The 26,892-nt window shown below is 43.0% G+C and overlaps 1 protein-coding gene across 4 annotated transcripts in view; it reads left to right on the forward strand.

Moving 5' to 3' along the window:
* LUZP2 (leucine zipper protein 2) overlaps positions 1-26,892 on the forward strand; it is a 218,499-nt gene that overhangs the window by 78,036 nt on the left and 113,571 nt on the right. For all 4 annotated transcript variants that reach the window (XM_048305462.1, XM_048305461.1, XM_048305459.1 and 1 more), the window contains exons 2-4: positions 17,694-17,811; positions 19,253-19,323; positions 22,282-22,363. In XM_048305462.1, the coding sequence (XP_048161419.1) occupies positions 17,694-17,811; positions 19,253-19,323; positions 22,282-22,363 (271 nt within the window). The remainder of the gene's footprint in view (positions 1-17,693; positions 17,812-19,252; positions 19,324-22,281; positions 22,364-26,892) is intronic.

Here is a 26,892-nt window from a genome sequence, read left to right on the forward strand (position 1 = left end):
TAGGATCATAGATTTCATGATGTTGTTAGGTTCCTTTTTTATTAAATGTAATAGTGTCCATCTAAATATAGTAATGTCCATCAAAATTAAATGTAAAATTCCAAAGCAGCTACAGGATTAAATTATACAACTAGCTGTAACAGTAATGGTAACTGTCTCGGTTTTGAACGACAGGTGTCTGCTAAGGAAGGCAGAAGCCCCCCCTTGAAGTGGCAGATATAACCCCTTTTCCCTCTAAGTTATTATATTTTGAAAATCAAGGGCCTTTAGGCGAAGATGTGGTAAATAGGAATAACAGTTCTTTACTATATATATATATATATATATGTATATGTATATAACCAGTCAAACAAAACAACAACAACTATGGCAGTAACAGCAAACACAAACCCAGTGCCAGCCCTCTCGGCTGTTGGGCCCTTTCCCCTCGGGTGCAGTTCTGCTCGCAGCCGGCAGGGGCGCTGGCGGCTCCCAGTGAGCAGGGCAGGTGCGATGGTTCCCCCGCGGCTGCAGGGGGCGCTCCGGAGCGAGCTCGGGACACACGCAGCACCGGTGCCCTGGGATCCCGGGAAGGGATGGGACAAAGGCTTCACAAACCCCTGGGCAGCCGATCCCGGACTCTCAGGAACAGCAGGCTGGAACGGCAGGCTAGAATGGCAGGCTGGAGCGGCAGGGACGAACGCAAATCCCGGGTGGCAGGCGAGATGTATCCAGATGGGAGAACCCCACGGAGGCCCAGGCAGGCAGGGCGAGCAGGGCTACAGCGTAGCGAAAGCTCGAAGCAGCAGCGGAGCAGGGCAGCCACAGCCCGGTCTCCAGCAGGGCAGGGAAAGCAGCTTTTGGGGTCCCGGCGTTGTTTCCAGCAGGAAGAAAGAACGGCCAAAAAGAAAGAAGCAGCAGCTCCTTTCTCTGCAGCTTTTCTCTCCGGACGCTCAGAGCGAACTGACCCCACACCCAGGTGTAGACAAAAGAGTAGCCAGGCCCGCCCCACTCCCCTCTTTGTCTTTCTTAAGTACAGCTATTTGTCCCCTAGCAACATGCATATGGGGGAAAATTCCTTTAACAGGAAAACCTAAGACTAAACTAAAACCCCAACATTATCCACCCCGAATTTTTTCCCATACTAACATGTTACATGAAACAACTTTTTTAACCATATAAATCTATGCATTACCCAAATTATATACAAATATACATGCTGACACTGATACAAGTACAGAGCCATGGGTAGTTCACCCTAAAACAAGGTCCCCTTGAGGTAAGCATCGGGTCTCTCCATCCTTTTGCATCACCCACCAGATGCAACCTGGTCCCTGAGCAAAAACAACCCCACGGATGGGTTTGTCTTTGCTCAAGGCAGACTTTACCCAAACAGTTTTTCCAAGCATACCTCTCATGTGCACCACTGGAACCTTATCTCCATCTGTTGTTTGTAGGGGTTCAGATTGGGCAGGGCCTGCTTGGCTGGTGGAACCTCGAGTGTTAACTAACCAGGTGGCTCTTGCTAAATGCATCTCCCAGTTTTTGAAAGTCCCCCCACCCAGTGCCTTCAAGGTGGTTTTAAGCAGTCCATTACACCGCTCAACCTTCCCAGCTGCTGGTGCATGGTAAGGGATGTGGTACACCCACTCTATGCCATGTTCTCTAGCCCAGGTGTTGATAAGGCTGTTCTTGAAATGAGTCCCATTGTCAGACTCGATTCTCTCAGGGGTGCCATGCCTCCAAAGGACTTGCTTTTCCAGGCCCAGGATGGTGTTCCGGGCAGTAGCATGAGGCACAGGGTAGGTCTCCAGCCACCCAGTGGTGGCTTCTACCATTGTGAGCACATAGCGCTTGCCTTGGCGGGTTTGAGGCAGTGTGATGTAATCAATCTGCCAGGCCTCCCCATACTTGTATTTGGACCATCGCCCACCATACCACAGGGGCTTCACCCGCTTGGCCTGCTTGATCGCAGCGCATGTCTCACAGTCATGGATAACCTGGGAGATACTGTCCATGGTTAGATCCACCCCTCGGTCTCGTGCCCACTTATAGGTGGCATCTCTGCCCTGATGACCTGAGGCATCATGGGCCCATCGAGCTAGGAACAGTTCTCCTTTATGTTGCCAATCCAAGTCTATCTGGGACACCTCTATTTTCGCAGCCTGATCTACCTGTTTGTTGTTACGATGTTCTTCATTAGCCCGGCTCTTGGGGATGTGAGCATCTACATGACGGACCTTCACGGATAGCTTCTCTACCCGAGTGGCAATGTCTTTCCACTCTTCAGCAGCCCAGATTGGTTTTCCTCTGCGCTGCCAGTTTGCCTTATTCCACCTTTCCAGCCAACCCCACAGAGCATTGGCTACCATCCATGAATCAGTGTAGAGGTAGAGCTTTGGCCACTTCTCTCTTTCAGCTATGTCCAGAGCTAATTGGACAGCTTTGAGCTCAGCAAATTGGCTCGATCCACCTTCTCCTTCAGTAGCCTGTGCAACTTGTCGTGTGGGGCTCCATACAGCGGCTTTCCATTTCCGGCTAGCGCCTACAATTCGGCAGGAACCATCAGTGAAGAGGGCGTATTGTCTTTCACTCTCTGGTAGCTCGTTATATGGTGGGGCTTCTTCGGCACGTGTCACCTGCTCCTCTTCTTCTTCAGAAGATAACCCAAAAGTCTCACCTTCCGGCCAGTTCGTAATTATTTCCAAGATCCCAGGGCGACTTGGGTTTCCAATTCGGGCGCGCTGCGTGATGAGGGCAATCCATTTGCTCCAAGTAGCGTCGGTGGCGTGATGTGTGGAGGGAACCTTTCCTTTGAACATCCACCCCAGCACTGGTAGTCGGGGTGCCAGGAGGAGTTGTGCCTCTGTGCCGATTACTTCTGAGGCAGCCTGGACTCCTTCATAAGCTGCCAGGATTTCCTTCTCTGTGGGAGTGTAGTTGGCTTCAGATCCTCTGTAGCTTCGGCTCCAGAATCCCAGTGGTCGGCCCCGAGTCTCACCAGGCACCTTCTGCCAGAGGCTCCAGGACAGACCATTGTTCCCGGCTGCAGAGTAGAGCACGTTCTTCACCTCTGGTCCTGTCCTGACTGGGCCAAGGGCTACGGCGTGAGCAATTTCCTGTTTGATCTGGGCGAAGGCTTGCTGCTGTTCAGGGCCCCAGTGGAAATCATTCTTCTTGCGGGTAACCAGGTAGAGAGGACTCACGATTTGGCTGTACTCGGGAATGTGCATCCTCCAGAAACCTATAGCACCTAGGAAAGCTTGTGTTTCCTTCTTGTTGGTCGGCGGAGACATTGCTGTGATCTTATTGATGACCTCAATGGGAATCCGATGTCGTCCATCTTGCCACTTTACTCCCAGGAACTGGATCTCTCGGGCAGGTCCCTTGACCTTGCTCTTCTTGATGGCAAAACCAGCTTGCAGGAGAATTTGAATTATTCTCTCTCCTTTCTCAAACACTTCGGTTGCGGTGTTCCCCCACACAATGATGTCATCAATGTACTGCAGATGTTCTGGAGCCTCACCCTTTTTTAGTGCAGTCTGGATCAACCCATGACAGATGGTGGGACTGTGCTTCCACCCCTGGGGCAGTCGGTTCCAGGTGTACTGCACGCCCCTCCAGGTGAAGGCAAACTGGGGCCTGCACTCTGCTGCCAGAGGAATGGAGAAGAATGCATTGGCAATGTCAATAGTGGCGTACCACTTCGCTGCTTTGGACTCCAGCTCATACTGGAGCTCCAACATGTCTGGCACGGCAGCGCTCAACGGTGGAGTCACTTCATTCAGGGCACGGTAGTCCACAGTCAATCTCCATTCCCCGTCAGACTTGCGCACAGGCCAGATGGGGCTGTTGAAGGGTGAGTGGGTCTTGCTGACCACCCCTTGACTCTCCAGCTCGCGGATCATCTTGTGGATGGGGATCACAGCATCTCGATTTGTCCGATACTGCCGGCGGTGCACTGTCAAGGTGGCAATTGGCACTCGTTGCTCTTCCACTTTCAGGAGCCCAACTGCAGAAGGATTCTCAGATAGTCCAGGCAGGGTGTTCAATTGCCTAATGCCCTCTGCCTCCACAGCAGCAATCCCAAATGCCCACCTGAGTCCTTTTGGGTCTTTGTAATAGCCATTCCGGAGGAAGTCTATGCCCAGAATACACGGGGCCTCTGGGCCAGTCACAATCGGATGCTTTTGCCACTCCTTCCCAGTCAGGCTCACCTCAGCTTCCAAAAGGGTCAACTGCTGTGATCCCCCGGTCACCCCAGCGATGGATACAGGTTCTGCCCCCACATGTCCCGATGGCATTAAAGTACACTGTGCCCCAGTATCAACCAATGCATCATATTTTTGTGGCTCTGATGTGCCAGGCCATCGGATCCACACCGTCCAGAAAACTCGGTTCTCCCGTGCCTCTTCCTGGCTAGAGGCAGGGCCCCTCTAGCCCTGGTTATCATTCTTTCCCTGGGCATACATGCTCGAGGTACCTTCAAGGGGATCCGACATATCTTCCTCCTTTCTGTAATACCTGGCAGCTCGGTCACGGGAGGCTGAGGCTACCTTCACCTTAGCAGAACCCCCTTGGTTAGTGCCTCCCTCCTTGAGTTCATGCACCCGCGCTGCCAGGGCAGAGGTGGGTTTCCCATCCCACCTTCTCATGTCTTCCCCATGCTCACACAGGAAAAACCACAGCTCAGCTCGTGGGGTGTACCCTCTCTCTCTAGCAAGGGGATGACGGGCTCTGACTTGGGGACCTGTGACTCGCACTGGTGCCACACTGACCCTCCTCATCTCCTCCCTCATCTCCTCCCTCATCTCCTCCCTCATTTCCTTCCTCATCTCCTTCATCTCCTCTTTGAGGTCCTGGACCACAGCAGAGACATGAGCTTTCAGCGGGCCATTGATCATGCTGTCGTAATGCCTGAGCTTGTTGGCAACAGAGCCTACTGTTTCTCGGGTATTGTCAGCATCAATCGTTGCAATGAAGGTGGTGTATTGCGATGGCCCTAGCCTTGCCAGGTTCCACATCATCTGTCCTGTGCACCTGACCTTATCGGGGTCATTATCATGCTGTCCATCCCTCCCAAAAAGTACCTCTAATATTGCCACCTCTCTTAGCTGTTGGATCCCTTGCTCGAGTGTCTTCCACTGCATTCTATGATGATACTCCTGCATTCTTTCTTTGTGAATGAACCTTTCTCTCACACTCGTTAAGAGCCGCTCCCAGAGGGAGAGAGGCCCTGGCTCCCTCACAAATATCTGGTCCACACCTGGGTCCTGGGTCAACGATCCCAGATACCTTGCCTTACCACTATCCAGTTGCACACTTGTGCCCATAAGGTCCCAAACCCGAAGCAGCCAGGTGGTATAAGGCTCACGCCCCCTTCGCACAATGTCGTTTCGCATAGCACGGAGACTGTCGTGTGACAGGGACTCAGTGATGATTTCTGGCTCTGGCTCTCCTGCTGGTTGTGAGGGCCCTGGTTGCCCATCATCATTGACTGGTCGTACTGATTTGGTCTTACACTTCCTCCTTTGCACAGGGGCGACTGCTGCTGGCTGTGGTTGTCCTTGTGGTTCAGCTGAAGCCTGGACGGTTGTAACATCCGTGGGTTCCACTGCTGCACCATCGGACTCACCCTCTTTGGGGCAGGGAGAGGGTTTTTCACTAGCTGAGGAGGTGTATTCCCTTAGCAATTGGCATATCTCCTGGCGCACCTGGCCCATCTCCTGGCACATCTCCTTGCACACCTGGCCCATCTCCTGGCATATCCCCTGGCGCACCTGACCCATCTCTTGGCACATCTCCTGCATCCCTTTTGCCAGTACCCCCACCCAGTTTGGGTAGTCAATTTCTGAGGTGGACTGTTGGGCGGTATCAGTCTGTGGGGCGGGATCTCTAGTGTCTGGGGCTGCGGCAGGCTCTGGCTCTGGGGTAGGATCTCTAGTGTCTGGGGCCATGTCAGGTTCTGGGGTAGGATCTCTAGTGTCTGGGGCCGTGTCAGGTTCTGGGGCAGGATCAGGCTCTGGGGTAGGAACTCTACTCTCTGGGGCTGGGGCCATGTCAGGTTCTGGGGCAGGATCTCTAGTCTCTGGGGCTGGTGTCCGGGTAGATATCCAAGCCAATCTCAACTTATCCTTGAGTACTAAATAGAGTAGGCCTATCAGCAGCAGATGGTTAGTATTCAGAGGGAATTTAAACCCTTCGAAAATTGATGGGGTGGGCCCAAAGAACTGGTTGAGGGGTTGGGGGAAAACTTCCCCTGGTGTCATTTCCTCACAGAAGGTACCATTGTTAACATAACCCCAAAAACATGTGCTCAGTGTGTGGTAGCCGTTTATCCATGTGCCCACATTCCGGAGGAAGTTAAAAACCCATGAATTCCTCACCTTCTCGACCCATAACGCAAGCTGGATAATAGCAATGGTAGCCTTAGTCAGAGGACCCATATTCAAGTAAGGAGCTGCAAAGGGGAAGAATATAGCCACGGCCACATGCCACCCGAACCAGGGTAAACTAGACCACATAGTGCTGCCTAACAAGGTTCCAATATCCAACACACAAAATAAAGTTATCCAGGAACTGTTATTCCTTTTTCACATCTATCTCTTAATGCCCTCGTGCCCCACGTTGGGCGCCAAGATCTGTCTCGGTTTTGAAAGACAGGTGTCTGCTAAGGAAGGCAGAAGCCCCCCCTTGAAGTGGCAGATATAACCCCTTTTCCCTCTAAGTTATTATATTTTGAAAATCAAGGGCCTTTAGGCGAAGATGTGGTAAATAGGAATAACAGTTCTTTACTATATATATATATATATATGTATATAACCAGTCAAACAAAACAACAACAACTATGGCAGTAACAGCAAACACAAACCCAGTGCCAGCCCTCTCGGCTGTCGGGCCCTTTCCCCTCGGGTGCAGTTCTGCTCACAGCCGGCAGGGGCGCTGGCGGCTCCCGGTGAGCAGGGCAGGTGCGATGGTTCCCCCGCGGCTGCAGGGGGCGCTCCGGAGCGAGCTCGGGACACACGCGGCACCGGTGCCCTGGGATCCTGGGAAGGGATGGGACAAAGGCTTCACAAACCCCTGGGCAGCCGATCCCGGACTCTCAGGAACAGCAGGCTGGAACGGCAGGCTAGAACGGCAGGCTGGAGCGGCAGGGACGAACGCAAATCCCGGGTGGCAGGCGAGATGTATCCAGATGGGAGAACCCCACGGACGCCCAGGCAGGCAGGGTGAGCAGGGCTACAGCGTAGCGAAAGCTCGAAGCAGCAGCGGAGCAGGGCAGCCACAGCCCGGTCTCCAGCAGGGCAGGGAAAGCGGCTTTTGGGGTCCCGGCGTTGTTTCCAGCAGGAAGAAAGAACGGCCAAAAAGAAAGAAGCAGCAGCTCCTTTCTCTGCAGCTTCTCTCTCCGGACGCTCAGAGCGAACTGACCCCACACCCAGGTGTAGACAAAAGAGTAGCCAGGCTCGCCCCACTCCCCTTTTTGTCTTTTTTAAGTACAGCTATTTGTCCCCTAGCAACATGCATATGGGGGAAAATTCCTTTAACAGGAAAACCTAAGACTAAACTAAAACCCCAACAGTAACCTGACTCTATTGTAAGAGATGTTATCTGAGGAGACACTATTAACAGCGCTGTATTTAAGGGTAGTAGCACTGAGGTCTTAGTCAAAAATTTTAGATATGCAGTGGAACATCAGACCAAAGGTAGTATAAAGGACATAAATGATGAAGAATATCAGAACTGAAAAGGGTAAAGTTAAGAAAAGAATGGGTTGGTGTGCTAAATTTAAAGGCTAAATCCTGCAGAATCATATGAAAAATCAGCTCTATTATTCTATTATTCTCTATTCTGTTATTTGGTCAATGTTTATGCAATCTGTATTTGAATAGTTGCAAAGAGTTCAGTCATTTCCTTTTCAGAAGGTGTGCGTTCCATATTACAGCCGATACAGTGCCTATTGAATGACAACTTGAAGAAGGAAAAAGTCTCAACACACCTATATATATGTTTGGGAGGAGGAATTATTTTTATGTGGGTTTAATCACACGTGGGTTTGCACAGTCCCTCCTCATGTTAGGTCTCTGGGGTTTCTTGCACTTTTTAGTGGATGAATACAACCTTTTTCCTTTGGGTCATATTTTCAGTACCATGTTGTTCATGATGATTGAACTTGCTGTTTCATTTCCTGGGGCCAGATATCTATGCCAGCTGCAAGTTTTCAGAAATCTGCTTCTTCTCCTTTACTCATTGATGGGAACTGACACCTAGTTCACACCAGTGTAGATTCTAATTCTTCCCAGAGGGTAGGCAATTTTCTCCATGGACGAACGTCAAAAACAGTGTTGTCCAGGGGGGTAGAACCCTTCAAAACAGGCAGAGAACTATTCTCTGTATTCTGGGTTCCCACAGGCCCAGTTGTCGAGCTTGTCCAGGTCCCTCTGGATGCCATCCCATCCTTCAGGCATGTCAACTGCATCCTTAGCTTGGTGTTATCTGCACACTTGCTGAGGGTGCACTCAATACCTTCATCTATGTCTTTAGTGAAAGTATGAAATAACACTTGCCCCAATATGGACCCCTGAGGGTATTGTGGTTTGATGCAGCTAAGCGTCAAGCACACAAAATCTGTTATTTTCATAAGGGGAAATTAAAAAAATATTGAGGAAAACTAGAGAGCTGAAAGGCAAAACAAGTTCCAACTTAAACGGTTGCAGTACAAAGAAAGAGTTTTATTACTAATAGAATTAAAAGTAAAAAGAATTAACAAGAAATTAGAGCAAACCCCCTCCTGTTACAGTGCGGATACTGTGACATGCATATCAAACAAGGAGGGCCATGGAAAAGAAATATATATGGACCGATTCTTGATAGATGTTTCAGAGGGATGTTTATTTCTCCAGCCTCATGGCCAGAGGTTTGCCGAGGAACTGTTGCAATCATGGGACCAGAGGGTCCTTGCCCGCGCAGAGGAACACAGAACAACCAATGGGGAACGAGGCTGACCAGGGGCTAGGGAAACCCCATGCCTCTCCCCCAGGGCCCCTCTCCCAGGACCCCACGGCAGGGGGGAAGGGACCCCGACATTTCACCCGTTTATTTTTAACAAAAAGAGGTTTAGAACTTAACATTGAAAACAACAAGGACAGTTTCAAAACAAAATAAGCCACCCTCCTGAGCCTTTAAATGTCCAAACAGATTCTCTGTAACATCTTAAGGCTGACAGAAGGGAGACAGGACTCTCCGAGCATGCTTTGTGGGGAAACTGAGGCAGGAGAGGGTTTAATTTCTTCCCTCCCCTTTTCATCCCCCCCTTGGCGTTGGAGAGGAGTTGTAGGGAAAGGGAATTGTATAGGGAAGCCATGGGGTGAAAAACAGATTAGGAATAAACTGGGGATGGGGTAAACTTAGGAAAGGGTTCATATTGGGTATAGGGTAAAAGGGGAAGGTGGGATTAAGAAAGGGACACTGTAGGGGGGGGCTTATAATGGAGATACTGTCTAACATGACTACGATTTTTAGCATATGTACTGCCTTTTACAGAAACACCATCAGGCCCAGTGACCTCTACTGCTTGTAACCCTTTTCTACCTTGTAAAATTTTGAATTCCACCACCTCTCCATCTCCCAAGCTTGGGATGTATTTTTCAGGGTTATTCTTTTTAATAGCAATTCTGTGAACGAATATGTCTTCTTGGTTGTCACATCTTGTTATAAAACCATAATTTTGTTTAACATTATACCATTTTACTAGTCCTAAAACCTTAGCTACGGTGATTTTTTCCTTTTTCCGAGTGGCTGCTGTTTTCTGTCGCTGCGTTTTTGCTTTATCTTTCGCTTTCGCTTGCTCCCATGTTGGAATTGTCGGGGCTGCTTGTGCCTGCGCGCTCTTCCCAGGGTCGCATTCAGGGCCGCGCGGGCCAGGCTGGGCCACGCCACTCAGCTCTCTGCACTCCACCGCTTCTGCTCTCAGCTGCACTGCCGCTGCCTGGCGCTGCACCCACATCTTGGCCGGGCCCCCGAGCAGCGACCCCCCCGCGCCCTGCTCCGGCATGCATTTCGGCTGGGTGTGGCTCCTCTCTGCCACTACCGCCGCCAGCCGCCGCCCGCACACCACCCCTCTCGGTCAGGCATTCACGGGGCTCGCTCCACCATGCACTGTGCAGTGCCCGGGCGGGCACCGCTGGATCGCCCCACTCCCGCTGCGCCTCGCTCTGCTGCCGACGCTGCTGCTCGCGCTGCTCCGCCCACGCATGGGAACTGCCTTGCTGCTGCTCAGAGAGCGCTCAGTCCACGTGGTCTGGGTCGCACGGACTCTGAGGCACACTTCCCTTCACCAGGACACAGCTAACATTGCTCAACAGTCTCGGTAACTAAATAATATTCACGAAAATATTCTTCCATCGGCATATATTTTGATTCAAAAATTAACTGTGTCCAAACGGTCTTCCAAAAGTCTTTGGTAAGAATTAAATCCCAAGAAACATAGAAGAAGTTCTTAAACAACCATGCCAGGAAGTGTTTCAGTTCCTTTTGAGCTTGAATTAAGCTAAAATTTACAAATTGTTGTTCAAGAATCTTTTCAAGTTTAAGATAAGTGTCCATATGCGGCTCGGAGAGCCAAGAGTCTTCCCACGGTTCCTCCATAGTTCAGATATGGAATAGCAAAACAAAAACAAGAAGAGAAATCCAGAGGTTCTAGAGTTTACTCACAAATCAGTCGCTGTCCTTAGGGATTGGGGATCGTTCTGCTTGCATTATCTACCATTTGTTACAGTGCGGATACTTTGACATGCGTATCAAACAAGGAGGGCCGTGGAAAAGAAATATATATGGACCGATTCTTGACTGATGTTTCAGAGAGATGTTTATTTCTCCAGCCTCATGGCCGGAGGTTTGCCGAGGAACTGTTCAGTCACGGGACCAGAGGGTCCTTGCCTGTGCAGGCGAACACAGAACAACCAATGGGGAATGAGGCTGACCAGGGCTGTCTCCCCGCCCAGGGCCCCTCTCCCAGGACTACATGGCAGGGGGAAGGGACCCCGACACCCTCCTCCTCTTCTAGCACTTTCCTCTTTTTACCCAACTCGCACAAAGGATAACAGAACATGGGATTTTAGTCAGTGTTGCAGTTCTTGAAAAGTCTCTTTCTTATGCTTAAGGAAAAAAGGGGTTTATTCTGCTTCACATGGTTCCCAAACTGCCACCAACAGCAGACCTGCCCAGAAAGAAACAATCTGCTGTGGTGTAAAACATCTCTTCCATGAAAAAATCTCACAGTTCCTTCACACTGCAAAACATGGGCCATCACATGGGGTTATTAATCTTTTTAAGGATGAGTTATTTTGGCCTGAACACAAAGGCTTTCTTCACCACAAGTCTCTAAAAGCCTCTCACTGCTTCAATATAGCCTGGCATAGGCACTCTTCACAATCTTCGTGGGCCACACGTGAATTCTCCATCCCCCCATGTACTTCAAATGGATTAAAGAGACAGTTCGTGATACTAGTTTCTTACTACGGCATGCAAGAAGTTTTTTTAAGCTACACGCGAGAAACGCAGCACCGCCCTCTTTTCTCCCATCGCCATTTCTTTCTTCGTCGCATGTGACTCACTTTCTCTCTGTTTCTGCAGTCGCCATGTTGAAGAGTGTTCTTGTTCAAGCTTTATGGTAGAGAAAGCCTTGCTCCCTTTGTGCTGCTGGCTGCATGGTGTCTTTTTCAGTTTGGCACGAAGTGTGCTGGCTGCAGACAAGAGGCTCTGCCGGGTCCCATTGGCTCCACGTGGAGAGGAGAGGGACGCGCCGGTCCCAAGAAGCTGTACCGGATGGGTTTAGCTGTGTGGCAGTCCATTGCTAATTTTAGCTGCCTGCGGTTCTGGGATAGTTCCCCCTCCCAGCGACCCAGGGTCCATACCACGGCGTTGGGGAAAGGGGAGGGGGGCAGGAGCCCCGGCCCAGCAGGGCCCAGAGGCTCCAAGGCCCCCCCCAACTTCCAGCAGGTGAGCTGGAACGAAAAGGAAATTCCCGCTTTTCTGCGCGGTTTAAATATGTAAATTGTGAGAAGCGTCATTAGTCTAAAAGACCATCCATCAACTCGGGTTCAACCCACTACAGAGGGACACCACTTGTCATCATCACTGTGATCACTATTCTCTGGATACACCCATGCAACTAATTCCTTATCCACTTAACAGTCCACCCACCGAATCCAATCTCTCTCCAATGTGGTGGGGTACTCTGACAAAGGCTTTACAGAAGTCCAGATAAATGGCATCTGTAGCCCTTCTCTTGTGCACTGATGTAGTCACCCCATCACAGAAGGCCACTGGGTTGGTCAGACAGGACCGGTGCTTGGTGAGGCTGTGCTGGCTGTCCCAAATCACCTCCCTGTCCTCCATGTGCCTTAGCACAGCTTTTAGGAAGATCTGTTCCATGACCTTCCCAGCACAGAGGTGAGACAGACAGGTCAGTAGTTCCCAGGGTCCTCCTTTCTATCCTTTCTAAAGATGGATACAATATTTCCCTTTTTTCAGTCACCCGGGACTTAACCTGACTGCCATGACTTTGTAAATATCATGGACCATGGCTTAGCAACTACATCAGTTAATTCTCTCAGGACTCTCTAATGCATCTCATTGGGTCACATAGATTTATGTATGTCCAGGTTCCTCAGGTGATCATGAGCCCCATCTTTAACAACCAAATATTTTGCACAACTAGTAAAGGTCAGGTATTACAGCTGGTGAGGGGTCAGTAGCTCTGACCAAGGAAGAGGTGACCGGTCCGGAGAGATGGTCCCAAAAGGAATTGCCTTCCCGAGGCCTGCTGCCTTCCCTCAGCTGTTAGCTAGGGGGGCTCTTGCAGAAGCTGTCAACTCTTTAGTGATTGTCAGCTCGTGATTTCAACTCAGCTCTGCAGGGCAGCCTCCAGGCCAAGCCAGACCAGAGAGAGATGAGAAGCTCGTGTAGCTGGTTCCACACGAAAGGAGCTTTATTGTTGGTCCCCTCTGGCGAAGGGGAAAGCCAGGGACGAGAGCTCTCTCCTCGCAGGGGCAGAGGGCTTGCTTTTATAGGGATACAGGGGATGGGTCTCAGAGGGTAAAGACCAATGGGTTACAAAGGATCTGTGTAGGGTCTCCTAAAGGATTCTGGGTCTGTGTTTTCTCGCCGTGAGTAAAAAGGTTAGCTGCCTTCCCAGGGAGTCCTGCTGGGGATTGTGCAATCTCAGCAGACATCCCTCCAGGGCAGTGGCTGGACATACCCTACAGTCAGGTAAATAATAATTTTCTTCATTTCCCCCTAAATTCCCAGTTTTTCCCTGCTCCCTGTTCCCACTTCCCCCTCTCCCCCCACCCCAGTCTGAAACACAATGTTCAGGTAATGCCCAAATACAAAATATATAGTGTAAGTGTAATTGAGTATGGAGAACAGTTGTATCTGACAAAGGTTGGATTTCAGCAAAAGCATATCTGGTGATCATCTTAATGCTTATATGATTTTTCCCAAATGTAATAGTTTATGCAGAATTAAATGAAATCAGGTAGAGTTGAAACTCAGGTTGGATACTATTATAATACATTTTATATGTATATATATACTATAATTATATGTAGCATACTTTATCTAGATAAGCTGATAATTTTGGGGTTTGATCACTAATAAATTTCAGAGATTTTCTAGATTCTAAGTGTTCATACTTGGGAACATCTGCATTACAATGCTCTGATATATTACAGATTATTTACATCTCATTTGATTATTGTACAATTCTAAAGATTCTTATCTTCAACTTCCATATATGCTGACTTAGAATTATGGTTAATCTTTTTCTCACTTAAATATAAACCAGATTCATGTGCACACTTCCACGACCAAGAATACCTTCAAAAGATTGCTGTAGAAACACCAGAGTTATCATGCACTTTGCAAGGGTACTTTGTAAGCAGTATTTGTTACAATTTGTTACCCTCTCATAAACTTACCTAATTTTCTTAGAATTTACGATAGAATGCCCTAAACTAGCAATTGTAATCAGAGCACAAAAGTATTTTACTGTTTATTCAGAGTAAATTGCTTGTTGGCTTTTTGTCTCCACCTCTCTGCACAGTGTCATAGAAGATAATATGAAGGAAAAGAGGAGTGCATACATAATTTATATTAATTTTTTTAATTCTGGAAATCTCCTAGTTTATGCGAATTGCTGTTTATCAGGCAATAGAGCAAAACATGTGCCAACTGAATACCCATGGGGCAGCCTGGGATGGACAGATGACCATTAAATGCTCAAGCATTTTGGAGGAAAAGAGGGCAGTACTTCAAAGTGATTGCTAAAACACAGTGTTACCTCCAGCATGTAAATTTTTTTTTTAAACAGAAGTCCAACGTATCACCAGCAAAAAGAGACCATCGGGACTAACACACATTTTTCTGTTGCTTAAAAAGGAATGGAAGTGATTACCTTATTGAAACCACCTGACCACTTTAGCAGGAGGAAGTTCCTCCTTGACCTCTGTTCATAGGCAAAGTAAACTGGGGGTATTCTCTGAAACTTGTCAGGTTGACTCATATGATTTTAATGCTGAGGTAAGGCAGCTCTATTACAGTGATACCTTCTTTAGAATCATATGTAGCTTGTTCTATATCATATGTAGCATATCCTGTGTTCCTGTATTACACTGAATATTTCTTATATTTTGCAGGTAATTATGAGAATGCTTATATTTATCATGTATTCTAGCACTAGCTAGATTTGATTCATCCAGTTTCTGTTATAAAATTTGATACAAAAAAAATTGAACCAAACCTTCAACGTAAATAATGTGAAATTATGGAAGGTACTTAATTTTGGCATATAGATTTTCCTGTAAACCCATATGTGTTTGGCTGCATGACCTCTATTAGAACTAACTTATTTTTGATCATAGGATTATAGAATGGTTGGGGTAGAAGGGAACTTAAATTCCAGTCCCCTGCCATGGCTAGGGAAACCTTCCACTTGGCCAGGATGCTTAAAACTCCATTCAGCTGGCCTTGAACTTATGTTTTGATAACATCCAGGTTTTTTATTATGAGATTCAAGTCGCTGTCATCACTTCTAGTTACTTAAAGTATCATTTAATGTAGAATAATTTTCTTTTTTCATAGGTCTGTCATATTTTGTGAGCTATTGCTAAAGTAGATAGTACTGATATTAGATGAGACATTTAATTTGCTTTCCTGAGTTTCTTTGCTAAAGTGTGTATTCAAAGTCCGTTAGTGTTAAGATCCCTGCTTAACCTCAAAGTTTTAAATCTCCTAGTAAAATACTACTTATGTGCTGCAAATTTGAGATTTTTTTCCCCTGAGGTATTGCAAGAAAGAAAAAAATAAAATTAAGTTGCAAAAGGAAAGGATGTTTTTAATTAACTGTTTGGTCTTTCTCAAAACAACAATTTTAAATGAAAAGGTATGTTGCATTAGCATTAATTCTAAAGTTTACCTCTTTTTCTGAAATGGAATATGAGATCTGGATCTGTATTTCATTTAACCTCAAGCAATATGAATTGGATTTATTTCATTGTGGATTTTATAAAAACTTTAAAATATAAGACTTCATTCGAAGTGAAAGTTCCATTTTGAGAAGGATAGAATGTTTTTACTCATCCATTGTTATGATTAGGTTTGAGAAGGTTGGCTTTCGCATTTAAGTAAATTGTTAATTCGCTTGTTAAGTGTTTTTATAATTGAATAGTTCTGAAACTAATTATACTCCTGGTTGTTTGGCTAATCTAAGGTATTTGGTGATTCAGTTGGTTTGTTTGTCTGTTATCAGGTTTAATTGTTAAATTTATCAAGGTCAAGTTAATAGTTAATCCATTTATTGCATTCAATATTAATAAATTTATTGTTAGGACTGTTGTACAAAGTGGAGAACTGGGGACTCTTGCAAAATATCTATGATGTAATTGTAAGGGGAATGTTTAAGACCTTATTTACATAAAGGGAGAAATCAAGAACTGTCATTGGATGTTCACCAGACCAGTAAGAAGGCCCTAGATAACTGCCAGATGACAACAAGCCAGTAAGAAGATCCTAGACATCAGCGAGCCAGTCATGATGCTTTGGTTGGGTGGGGAAAGGGGCAGCCTAGGGACGGGGACTGGGGTATAAAATGTATCACTCGAGGTTGCAAGGGGAGCCTCCGATCACATCTGTCCCAGATGAAGGTTCCAGTGCTGCACCCTTTGTTTTGTGTAAGGCAGATCGCTGCAAGAGGTCTCTTATTGTCAGTTAAATTTGTTCTCGTTAATAAATCTGCATAAAAAGCTCAATCGTGAGCCCATTTATAACATCCATTAATTAATAACTAGGTTTGATTCCATTTGAGCATATTTGTCAGTTCTAGTCTATACTGTGGGAAGATTTAAGTGAGAAGAAATTATAGAATGAATTAAATTTTACAAAGTTAAAACAGATCTGAATTGTTCTTTCCTCATGTCTTTTTTTAAAACAATTTAAAGAGGAACACTCTCAAATGAGTTCTAACAAGCAGAGCTGCAACAGGCAAAAAATAACCCTAAATAATGGCTAGGTACAAAATTGCTAAATCTTATTAACTCACCGAGAACAGAGACACCTAAAGTGGCAGAAATACCCTTTCCAAGATGGCACCCGCCACAGGAGACCATGTGTAGGGAGACAAAGGGAAAAGATTCCTACCCTCCCCTCAGAATGGTGGCTTTTGAAGGCAGTTACATCATCTGGGAGACACAGGAAAAGGATGGCAGCAAACCCTTCCGGCAAGATAGGGCTTATGGAGCAGTTCTAGTGGCAGATGAGAAGTACCGGCATGTGTGGGTCAGCGCTGCCACCCGCCTCTTCCTCCTGCCACCCTCCAGACTGCCGATGTTGGCGCTGCTGTCCCCTGCACTGTGGGCATGCTGAAGGGAGGAACTGGTCTGTCAGCACTGACACGGGGTGACTGGCCCCAGGGACTGGCTCTCTTCACGCTGCCGATAGGTTTGCGAACTTCAGTCTGAATCAATTTTTGGTTGCGAAATGCAGGCGTTTTTTGAGTGGCTACTGTTGCAAGCCCAGAAAAAAAAAAAAAATCTATGCCCAAAGCAACCCCCTCCAAAGCAGAGCCTCCACCTTAGCAAATGCTACTGGCAGAGACAGAGAACTCCCTGCATCTGGGCTCTGACTTAAAGAGGGACCGCAGAAACTTCCATCCCCCTGGTTCTGTTTTCTGGCTGCAGGGTCTGAAAAAGACTGACAATTTTTGGGCACAGATAGATATACAGTAATACAGTAACATTTTGGGTTGCCCATGACACCTCACCATGACACCTCAGCATACTGATTTCTCAAAACTTCCTGTTTTCAAAGTTTTGCTTGCTTTCTTGTATGGTAATCTTTAAGGTAAGAAAATTCTCACACTGTCACTCTTGCTAAATGCATCCCTTTATGTCTCCTGTTCATCACAGACAATCCATCATTTGCAGTGTTTCAATCTGGTAATTTGTTCACTCAGAATCAGCACATCCCATTTCAATGTATAAAACATCTTTTATCTATATTAGGAAAAATCAAGTTCTATAGGTGAGCAAGGGGACATAGTCCAATTTGAAATCTATAAAGGTTGTTGGAATTAATTACATTTGGATGAACTAAAATATGTTTTCAGGTGCATTGACTAATGTTTTGAGATGATCTCATGCATTTATTCTTTGTGTTAGACAGGGCTATGAAGAACTGGAAAGACAACTTAAAGAAGTCTTTAAGGAAAGGAGCAACATACTTCATCAACTGTTAAAGACTTCTAAAGAACTTCAGGGGATTAAAGTAAACCTCCAGGTTAGACTGTCTCACTTTCTGTAGGATTACTTACCTCAGCATTTTCTTATTGGTGTATTTTAATTACAAAAACATGCATGTTTCTTTTTTTAAAATAATTAAATATGTGAATAATTATTATTTTGTTTATTTTGTTGATCTTGTACTTGACATAAACCTGATTTTTTTAATGGAAATTTTTATCCTAATGTATTGGGGCCTTTGTCAGCTCAATAAAAATAAAGAAAATATGAAAATAAAACATAGACAAAGGAAGGGAAGGACAAGGAATATGCACTATTAGTGGAGCTGACTCACGTTAGTACTGGCAGCTACTGCAAAGGATGTCGTCTGCTGTTGCAGGTAGGATCTTTGCTGCTGAATTCCATACACTCAACCTAGTTTAATTGCTCAGTTTACCTTTCTGACATGCCATCTACACAGTCTGACTAGATTTACTGCAGGGCATACAAGTTCAGCTGACAAATTGTGCTAGATGAGCTTGAAGTGAGAACTGAGATTCTACATTTAACTTTTGGGTATCATGGTTAGGCTGACAGCACAATAGATTAACTCTGAACTCAAATTAGCTCCTCAGAGGAAAAACTAGATTGAAAATGCTGCTCTGGATTTGAGGTCCAGATATTCAGCTGAGGGAGCACCTGTCTTTTCCCAGTAGAGTCTGTTGGTCTGGTGAAAACATTTAGACTCATTATCAATTGAAATTTGTCTATTTCCTGCCATTTTAAAAAAAATTATTTTTCTGACAATACTTTTTTGTCTTCATCAATGTAAGCTAGCTGGGAAAAATAAAAGGAGAAGAAGCACTGTATCTGTTCACATGAGAATACTAGTGGTGTGTATCAGTACTGTGCTATATTATATTATGTTAAAATGTCTTATGTTCCAGACTTCTCTGGTTTTAATTAATTAACTCTTGGATCTTTGGGGTTTTTGGTTTGGGAGTTGGGTTTAATTTTGGTGGGTTTTGAGTGCTTTATCACTATTATTGCAGGTTTTTTCTTACTTTTTACAGAAATATGCTTCTCTTTGTAACAAATTTACTTTAGAATGCAGCACAGTTGAAGGTAGTATTCAGAAAAATTACACAGTGAAATATTTTAGACTCAATACTGCAGAGATATGGGCAAAGAGCTGTAGTATTATCTTTTGTATGTACACACCTACTTGGTCATAAAATTCTAATGCTTTTAGGCATTCATCTGTTTCTAAATGTGCTTATTGTATTTAGCTCTCATTTAGTACTTGAAAAATACAAAGCTGTGTACAGTTAACTGTGTTTGAGTTACAGTAAAAGAAAAATCAGACTATTCTTCCAATTTTCTTAAGTGGTAATGTCTGCAATTCACCAGGACCATTTTATGAACGAGGGCCTAATTAATAATTTCACAGAATAATAATAAAAAGTATCTCTTTAATAGAGTTTTTTTGTTGCTATCAGTCTTTAAAAAATGATGAAGCATCAACAAAAAATGATGTGCAAAAACTTCTGGAACTGGACCAAAACCAAAGGTAAGACCCTCACCTCCTTCCTTCTCTTCTCATTTCCTAAGTGAAAACTGTCAGACTAGCAAATTCCACCTTTCCTTTTACTACATAGATAAACACTGCTGTATTCCAGAGTCTGCTGATTGTAACAGTAAAATAAAGGCAGGTAATACTCTTTTTGAAACAATTTATGGATTTGCTGATATTGGACAAATGTTATGAAAATGTAGGTGAGATATGTGCTAAAGAAGGGCATTTTGAATTTGAAAGGAAGATATAGTCATGAAATATTCCTTAAAAAATAAGCTCAGAATTTTTATAAAATTAAATTACTAAAAAATCTAAATCTTTAAGTTTGGAGATGATGACATATTTACTCAAACAATTTAATGCTTATGTGTGTAAACACTCCAAATCACTAGTCCATGTGCAAACATAGGAATACTTGCACTGGATATTTGTGATGAATAAAGTTAGGAAGAGAAAGAAGTATTAATTTCAATTTATTCATTGAGCGCTTAAAGAATTGGTTCCCATGGCTGGAAATACAAGTTCCCAGCCTAGTCCTTAGTCTCAATTTCCCTAGTACTTCATTGCAAGTAAGTCTCATCATCCTGAAGCTCTTAATTCTTGAAATTCAGACCAGCAAATAGCAACATCAATACAATTTTAATAACAAGAAAACACAACTAATATAGTGACCACTTTTGCAGGAAAAGTAGTATATAATGAGTGCATCTATACTTCATATTTTTCCTTAGGAAAAATGTTTAGTAAGAAACTTTATTAAGTTCATACTTCCTTCGTTGTTAAAAATGCAATAATTAAATTCCATGGCTATCTTACATCTACGTTCACTGTAGAAGTACACATGGATGTACATAAGAAATTGCATTGCTACATAGAAACCTTGTGAGAAAATTACCTTCATGTCTTAAATACACATTATATAAGGTCCACAATACAATACCAGTAGAATTTCTTATTTTTACTGTGATACATAATCTTTCAGGTATTCCAGACAAATATATTAAATTATAAAGGCAGGACTTTAGCTAATGTCCTATATAAATACTTACGTGGCTTGGATGTGACTGAAGGTGTACATCTCAATATCATGGCTGTCCTTCACACAGATGAAATCCTTCATCATACATGAATGCAGTTCTGTAGTGGTTTGATTGTTGTGCAGCTTTCCTTTATGAAACTGAGACATGAATTGATTAAAAGTATTAATGAACTGTTTAGTAAATAGATCTTAGTTGAAGATGGGAAATTTGAGTCTGCTAAGAGAAAATTTTATTACATATTTCAAATATTCTTCCTAATCTCCTCCTTAAATCATTACTTGCAGTCTCTCAACATCCACCCAAAAATACATGTTGACTTTTGCTTCTAAGGCACGCAGCCCTTGAGTGCATTGCACAAGAGCAGTTCCCAGAAATAAAGACTGAATCAGTGCAATCTGCTGCCGAGCAGCCCACTACATCATTCAGAAAATGAAAGGTTTTTATAGTATACTACAAGGAAATGCTTTGGAGGTACTGCTGTTGCCAGCTGTTTACAGACTTACTAGATTTCATTTCCAGAGAGGTGTCGAAGTTCAGCATACAAAAGAGGTATTAAAAATGTGCCAGGGAATCTTCCTCATAGAATTTCACTAAGGAAAGGTCACAGTTTATTTGCCAGGGTCCTCGGGCTACATTTAATCTGCAATAAATGAAGAAAAGTAAACATAGTATTATGTTTAAATCTATTGTATTGAAGCCAAAATTCAAAAATATAACCCAGTATTAATGTTATGATCTTTCTTTGGAGAAACATGAGCTGCATTTGGTCTGAGCACGACTTTGATTATGCTCTACAATGCTGGATGAGATGGTAAAGTTTAGAGTGCTAGAATCTCAGCTTTTGTAACTAAATGTTCTGCTGATTTCAAAATAGATTTTTTCAAAATTCCTTTTGTGCAAAGTCTTCAATAATTCCCGAGTTGCAAGTAAAACTTGGTCACTTATTATGATGCCTGCAGTTTTATTCTTTCTGTGCATTGTCAGCACTTTGAATTGATGCCATCTGTTAGTGCTGATGGTATATTGTTTTCATGCTGCTCGATCACTTTTTCAATTAAATCTGTTCTGTACTAGTGTTGCCAAAATTGCTGAAAGTAGTAGGGGTTATCAGCTAAAAAGAAAGATGATCCAGCAAGTTCTTCTAAAATTACATGGTTTCCATTCAGTTTAGTTTTCACAGGGCTAAATTATTATCTGTTACTGTGTGTAAATCCAGTTTTGGGTTCATCTTCATTGAAAGTTTATCCATGCAAGCAGCAACCCTCCAAAAGCTCTACAGCCATTATGAAATATGTCATTTTACTGCTTTGCTGCAGCGTAAAAGTGTGTCATATGCTGTGGGTAGAAAATTCTTGCCATTTGGAGAAAATCTCTGACTGAATCAGTAATGCGAAGGGTTTTCCCTTGTTTCAGATAAAGCCCAATCCAAGCAATGATCCTGTTCTTTTTTCTTTGTATGCCAGAATCTTCTACTGAATTTTTTGTTGCTTGTCTCTAGAAAGTGCCATGTGAGGTTGAACTTTATCAGAGCATAGTTTATTTATTTTAAAGCAAGTATAAACTAGTTCCTATTGATAATAGCATGTCTCCATGTCAATGCATTTTCACTTGCCTGCTTCCCACACTTTTTTTGTACCAATCATTTTTCCTAGAAATTATGCACTGGCAGATGTTTTGTCCAGCAGGCCATTCAGTAGATATAAACAGTGGCCACTTAGCATCATGGATAATTTTTGCTTTGCATTGGCACTATACTTCATGGAGTCATTATGATTTTATTTGCGAGACACATAGACAAAGTACATCTGTCTGCTACCCTGAATAATTAAAGGTCCATTTTTTTGAATCTGAAGAATTATTTCCTAATGGACACTTGTGTTGAAGTTTGTATTCTGTGTTTTCAATAATCTAGGGAAGAAATGAAATCTCTCCAGGAAACCTTTCAAAAGCAGCTTAATGAGGCAGCTGAGAAGGCAGAGAAGCAGCAGGCTACCGTGAGTGATTCTCTTTCTTTTCCTTATTTTTGTTTTTCTTTTGTTTTTTTATTAATCTTGTCTTGAGAATTATTAGCTCAAAAAACTTTTTAAAAAGAGGATGGATTTCTCAAATGTGTTAGTACTCTGCAAGCTTCAGAAGAAAGGACCTGAAAAAAGTTTTTTATGTTCTAAAGTGTTAAGATTCCCATCTTCCCCTATCTCTATGGAATTTAGGGATGTTTATACCCTTTTGGAGACTAGACAGGAGATTCAGGCCTAAGTCCTCTCCCTAGTGAGTTTATCTTTATGGACCCTCATGTCTCATCTATACTAATATACACTGCCATACATCCATTGACTTTTTAGGAATTACTATGGATTTTCAGCAACAAAATAGATAGTAGAGTATCTGATTTTGACCACAGTAGAATTAATTATGACTATGGAAGGTATTATAAAGTCCTTTTAAGTTTTCATGCTATATTGAAATTCTGTTTCTGGACAAATTGTACAATTTCTTTGACTTTCATGTCACAATGTAATGTTTTGGAGCATAAATAGACACATTTTGCTATCATAGGGGGGAAAAAAAGGTAGAATCATGTTTACTAAGATGAAAGAAGGAAATTTTTCCTATGTTGATTAGCAATATTCCTGTAACATGGGCACCGCTGAGCATAAGTTGACTAGATAATCTCAAGAGGTTCCTTCAAACCTTAAGTGTTTTATGATTTGAACTCTGGACTTGGAAACAACCTGCTAGAAGTGTTTATAGATCTATTTTATATTTCATATTGGATAACTACCGGTTTATTTACTGAGATCTAGCTGTCTTCTAGGGTCAGAAAGCAAGGGTTTGTCCAAGACAGAGGTTTAAAAATAATTATTAAATTCAACAAATATTTACAATGCCTTATCTAGTATGACTGATTTGTATGTGGCTTTATGCCATTGGTGAACAAAATGTGAGAGTGTATGTTTTGCATGCTACCTTCTAATTAGAAACAGCACGGATTGTGGACCAAACTATTCTTTTTGCAGGTTTCTTTCAGTTTATCTGAAAGATTTTTGAAAACACATTTTTTCCCTTTGTTGCTCAAAAGTCTGAAGAGTATAGATACTGGTTGGTCTTGTGTACCACGCAACATATAATTAGTGTATTTTTGGTACTTGTATTTTTGTCTAGAGAAAAAAAAGAACTTTTATCCTCTTCACGAGTGAAAAGAAGTAATCTGAAAGCTATATTGAGTTTGAAAAGAATAGCATATTTTGGTGGTCTTTCTAGTCAGGACAGCATATATCCAGAAAAAACCAAACTACATTTGTTTTAAGATCCCTTTGTACTGAGACAATCTAAAAATTGTCTATATTGAATCCTAGAGTCATAGAATGTTAAGAGGTTGGAATTGACCTTAAAGACCATCTAATCCCAACCTCCCCTGCTGTGGGCAGGGACACCTCCTACTAGATCAGGTTGCTTATTGAATCTGATCTTATTGAACCTGGCTTTGAACACTGTCAGTGTTGGGCATCCACAACCTCCCTGGGCAACCTGTTCCAGTGTCTCACCTCCCTCACAGTGAAAGATTTCTTTCTAATATCTAACCTAAATTTCCCCTCTTTCAACTTGTATGCATTACTCTGTGTCCTGTCACTACAGTTCCTGATGAAGGGTCTCTCTCTGGCTTCCCTGTAGGTCCCTTCACATACTGCAAGGTTGCTCTGAGGTCTCCATGCAACCTTCTCTTCTCCAGGCTGAACAGCTACAACTCTTTCAGCCTGTCTTCATAGGGGATGTGCTCCAGTCCTCTTATCAACTTTGTCGCCCTCCTCTGAACTTGCTCTGACAGTTCCATGTCCTTCTTATGCTGGGGACACCAGAACTGTACACAGTACTCCAGGTGGGGTCTCACAAGAGCAGAGTAGAGGAGGAGAATCATCTCCTTCAATATAGTTCTGAAATAAGAAAAAATTAGTATCTATTTGTCTCTGATAAGTACTCAGAACATGCTAGTTGAAATCTGTCGTTTTTTCAGGTGCATTGAATGCATTCCTGTTGACTCTATCAGCACAATGAATTCTAGACCTACAAATGGAAGGTGGAAAACATATTTCATTATTAAATCTCTTTATTAGATTTTGATACTCAAGACTAATTCAGGTGTGGATTACATAAAATCTCAGGTGTAGTGAATGGATTTGTTGGGTTTTGTGACATAGTGCTTTTTTTTAATTTGAGCAACAGTGCCATGTGTGTAAATTCAGTCCCACTCTAGTACTGTGAAGAGCACAAGATTTGTACTACACAAAGCAACATCTGCTGTTGACTGTGAGCAAAATAACACCTAGTGTAGAAACCAGGAAAAGCTCCTCTGAGTTTATAACTCCTGGCTTCGAGTGGTGGCAGATGGTTAAAGAATATGAATTCTCGAGCTGTATTCCAATACTTGCCACTAATAGCATTTTAAACTTGATAATAATTCTAAGGAAAGCAGAACTGTGTCCTTGGTTTGTGACATTTACTTCTTTATGCCTCAGGGTACAATGTACACAGTGAAGCTCAACAATACAGTGAGACTGAATGAATATTCAAAAAGTGCTTCAGGATCCTCAGATGAAAATTGCAATAGAAATGGAAATAGATATTATTACTGACACACAAGGTTATTTTATACCTGGTTTCTCTATGTTTCACATTTTTCTGAAAACAATGTGAAATATATGAAAGAAGGTCTAGGTACTTTAATGCAAGGCTAGCTAGAGGATGGGAGCTTGAATTTAATTCTAATTTAATTAATTTTGAGACTTGTTTCTAATCCAATTTAAGCACATTTTATATTATAGGACTTGGGGAAGTAAATACTGATTTTCATCAGAGTAAATAGGAGTAGAATTACATTTCACAAAGACTAATAAAACACTAATAAAAAAAAAAGGGTGGAAATACATATTTCTTTACTGCACTTGTACAGTACAGTCCTTACTGTATGTATGTTAATTGGCTGTATAAATTCAACAGGCAACACCTGCCTGAAGGTGTTCTTTATTAGGTCAATGTAAAAGTGTAAGTAAAAATTCACAAGAATTAAGTCAAATTAAATGAAAAATAACTCAAGGAAATTACTCGAGGACTCTGACCAAAACAAAAGAACAAAGGAGACACAACAGCTCTGCATTAAACTATGCATTCATGTCTTCTTGTGCAATGTGTAGCAAGGCTTTTCACTAGCATTGCATCAATGATTCATCAGAAACAGAGGTATCAATGTTACTTTGCTTACATATCCATTATTTGACCCTTTAAGACCAGAGAAACCAAGAACTGTAGGCAGCTAGAAAGTTGCTGTTCTGAGCAGCTGCTGAAGTGCTGGTGGGTACCACCTCTAGTTGGTAGAGGGCAGCCAATGGAGCTGCTGCTAGGTAGTAACAACCCTTTGAAGGTAGAAGCAGCAACTCAAGCTTGAGGAAAGTAAAAGGACGTGTAAAGACCTTAGAGCAGTAATCAAAGGAGGGCTGACCTGGGGGATCTTAAGAGGAGTGAGAACTGCCTTTCTAGATTGTCCCCTGCATCTGTAGCACTAAGAAAGAGCAGCAGCAGTCTGTCTTGGGGCAGGTCTTTTCTAGAGAATTTATGGCACATCTCAGATACATTTATGCCTATTGTTTCTGCTGTTTTGTCTGGAACAATAAAATGTGCAGAGAAACACTAGTTATGACAAGGGTGGTTTAAATTTTAGACTAGTCCTATGTTGGAAAGTTCAAGGTCAAATACAGTCTTCCAGAAAGAGTTTGGTTGTGAAGGAGCTTCTCTACAGATAGTCAGTCTCACACTAGAACTATAGATTATTTTTATACCTAAAAACATTTCAGAAGGACCATACTGGGTTTAGTTATACAATATGCATATAAAATATGTAAGACATCATTCCAAATAACCTGGTATCCTCTTTAACAATCAATGAAGATTGACAGAGTTTTTTGGTCTGCATTTAGCATCAAATACCTAAGCAATTTGTATTAAGTTTTCATGCAGTGAAAAAATATTAATAATGTCAAGCTATTATCTCTAAATGTGAAGTGGAACCACTTCTTCCAGAAACAGAGTTGGAGATCATGGACTAATTTTCACTTTTGTTAACAAAAAGTCACAGAGCAAATGGCACATGTAAGTTGAAAGTGTCTTGTTTTGTTTGTTTGGGTGTTTTCAGTGAATTTGAATAAACAGAATAAATATTAATTCTGTATGTCTTCATTAGGTTAAAAGGCTCTTAGAGCTTTTGGGAGATGGACTCTTTGCTTGGCTGTACTTCATGCTAACTGTTTGCATGTTAAGAAATAGTTATATTTTTAGAAAGTTTGCAAACTTATTTCCCATTTAACTGCAGTTAAAGTTTATATAAAGAGCTGGCTGGCTCTGGATGAGGGAAAAGATAAAGAATGAAATGTGGAAACACTCAAAAATAGTTCGGCTAAGTAGAGTAAGCTTAGTCTACCTTTTCTATTTTATTCCGTTGGTATTTTATATCATGCTAGCAATTTTAAAGAAG

This window comes from Corvus hawaiiensis, chromosome 6 (genome assembly GCF_020740725.1).
Source record: "Corvus hawaiiensis isolate bCorHaw1 chromosome 6, bCorHaw1.pri.cur, whole genome shotgun sequence".
Lineage (NCBI taxonomy): Eukaryota > Metazoa > Chordata > Aves > Passeriformes > Corvidae > Corvus > Corvus hawaiiensis.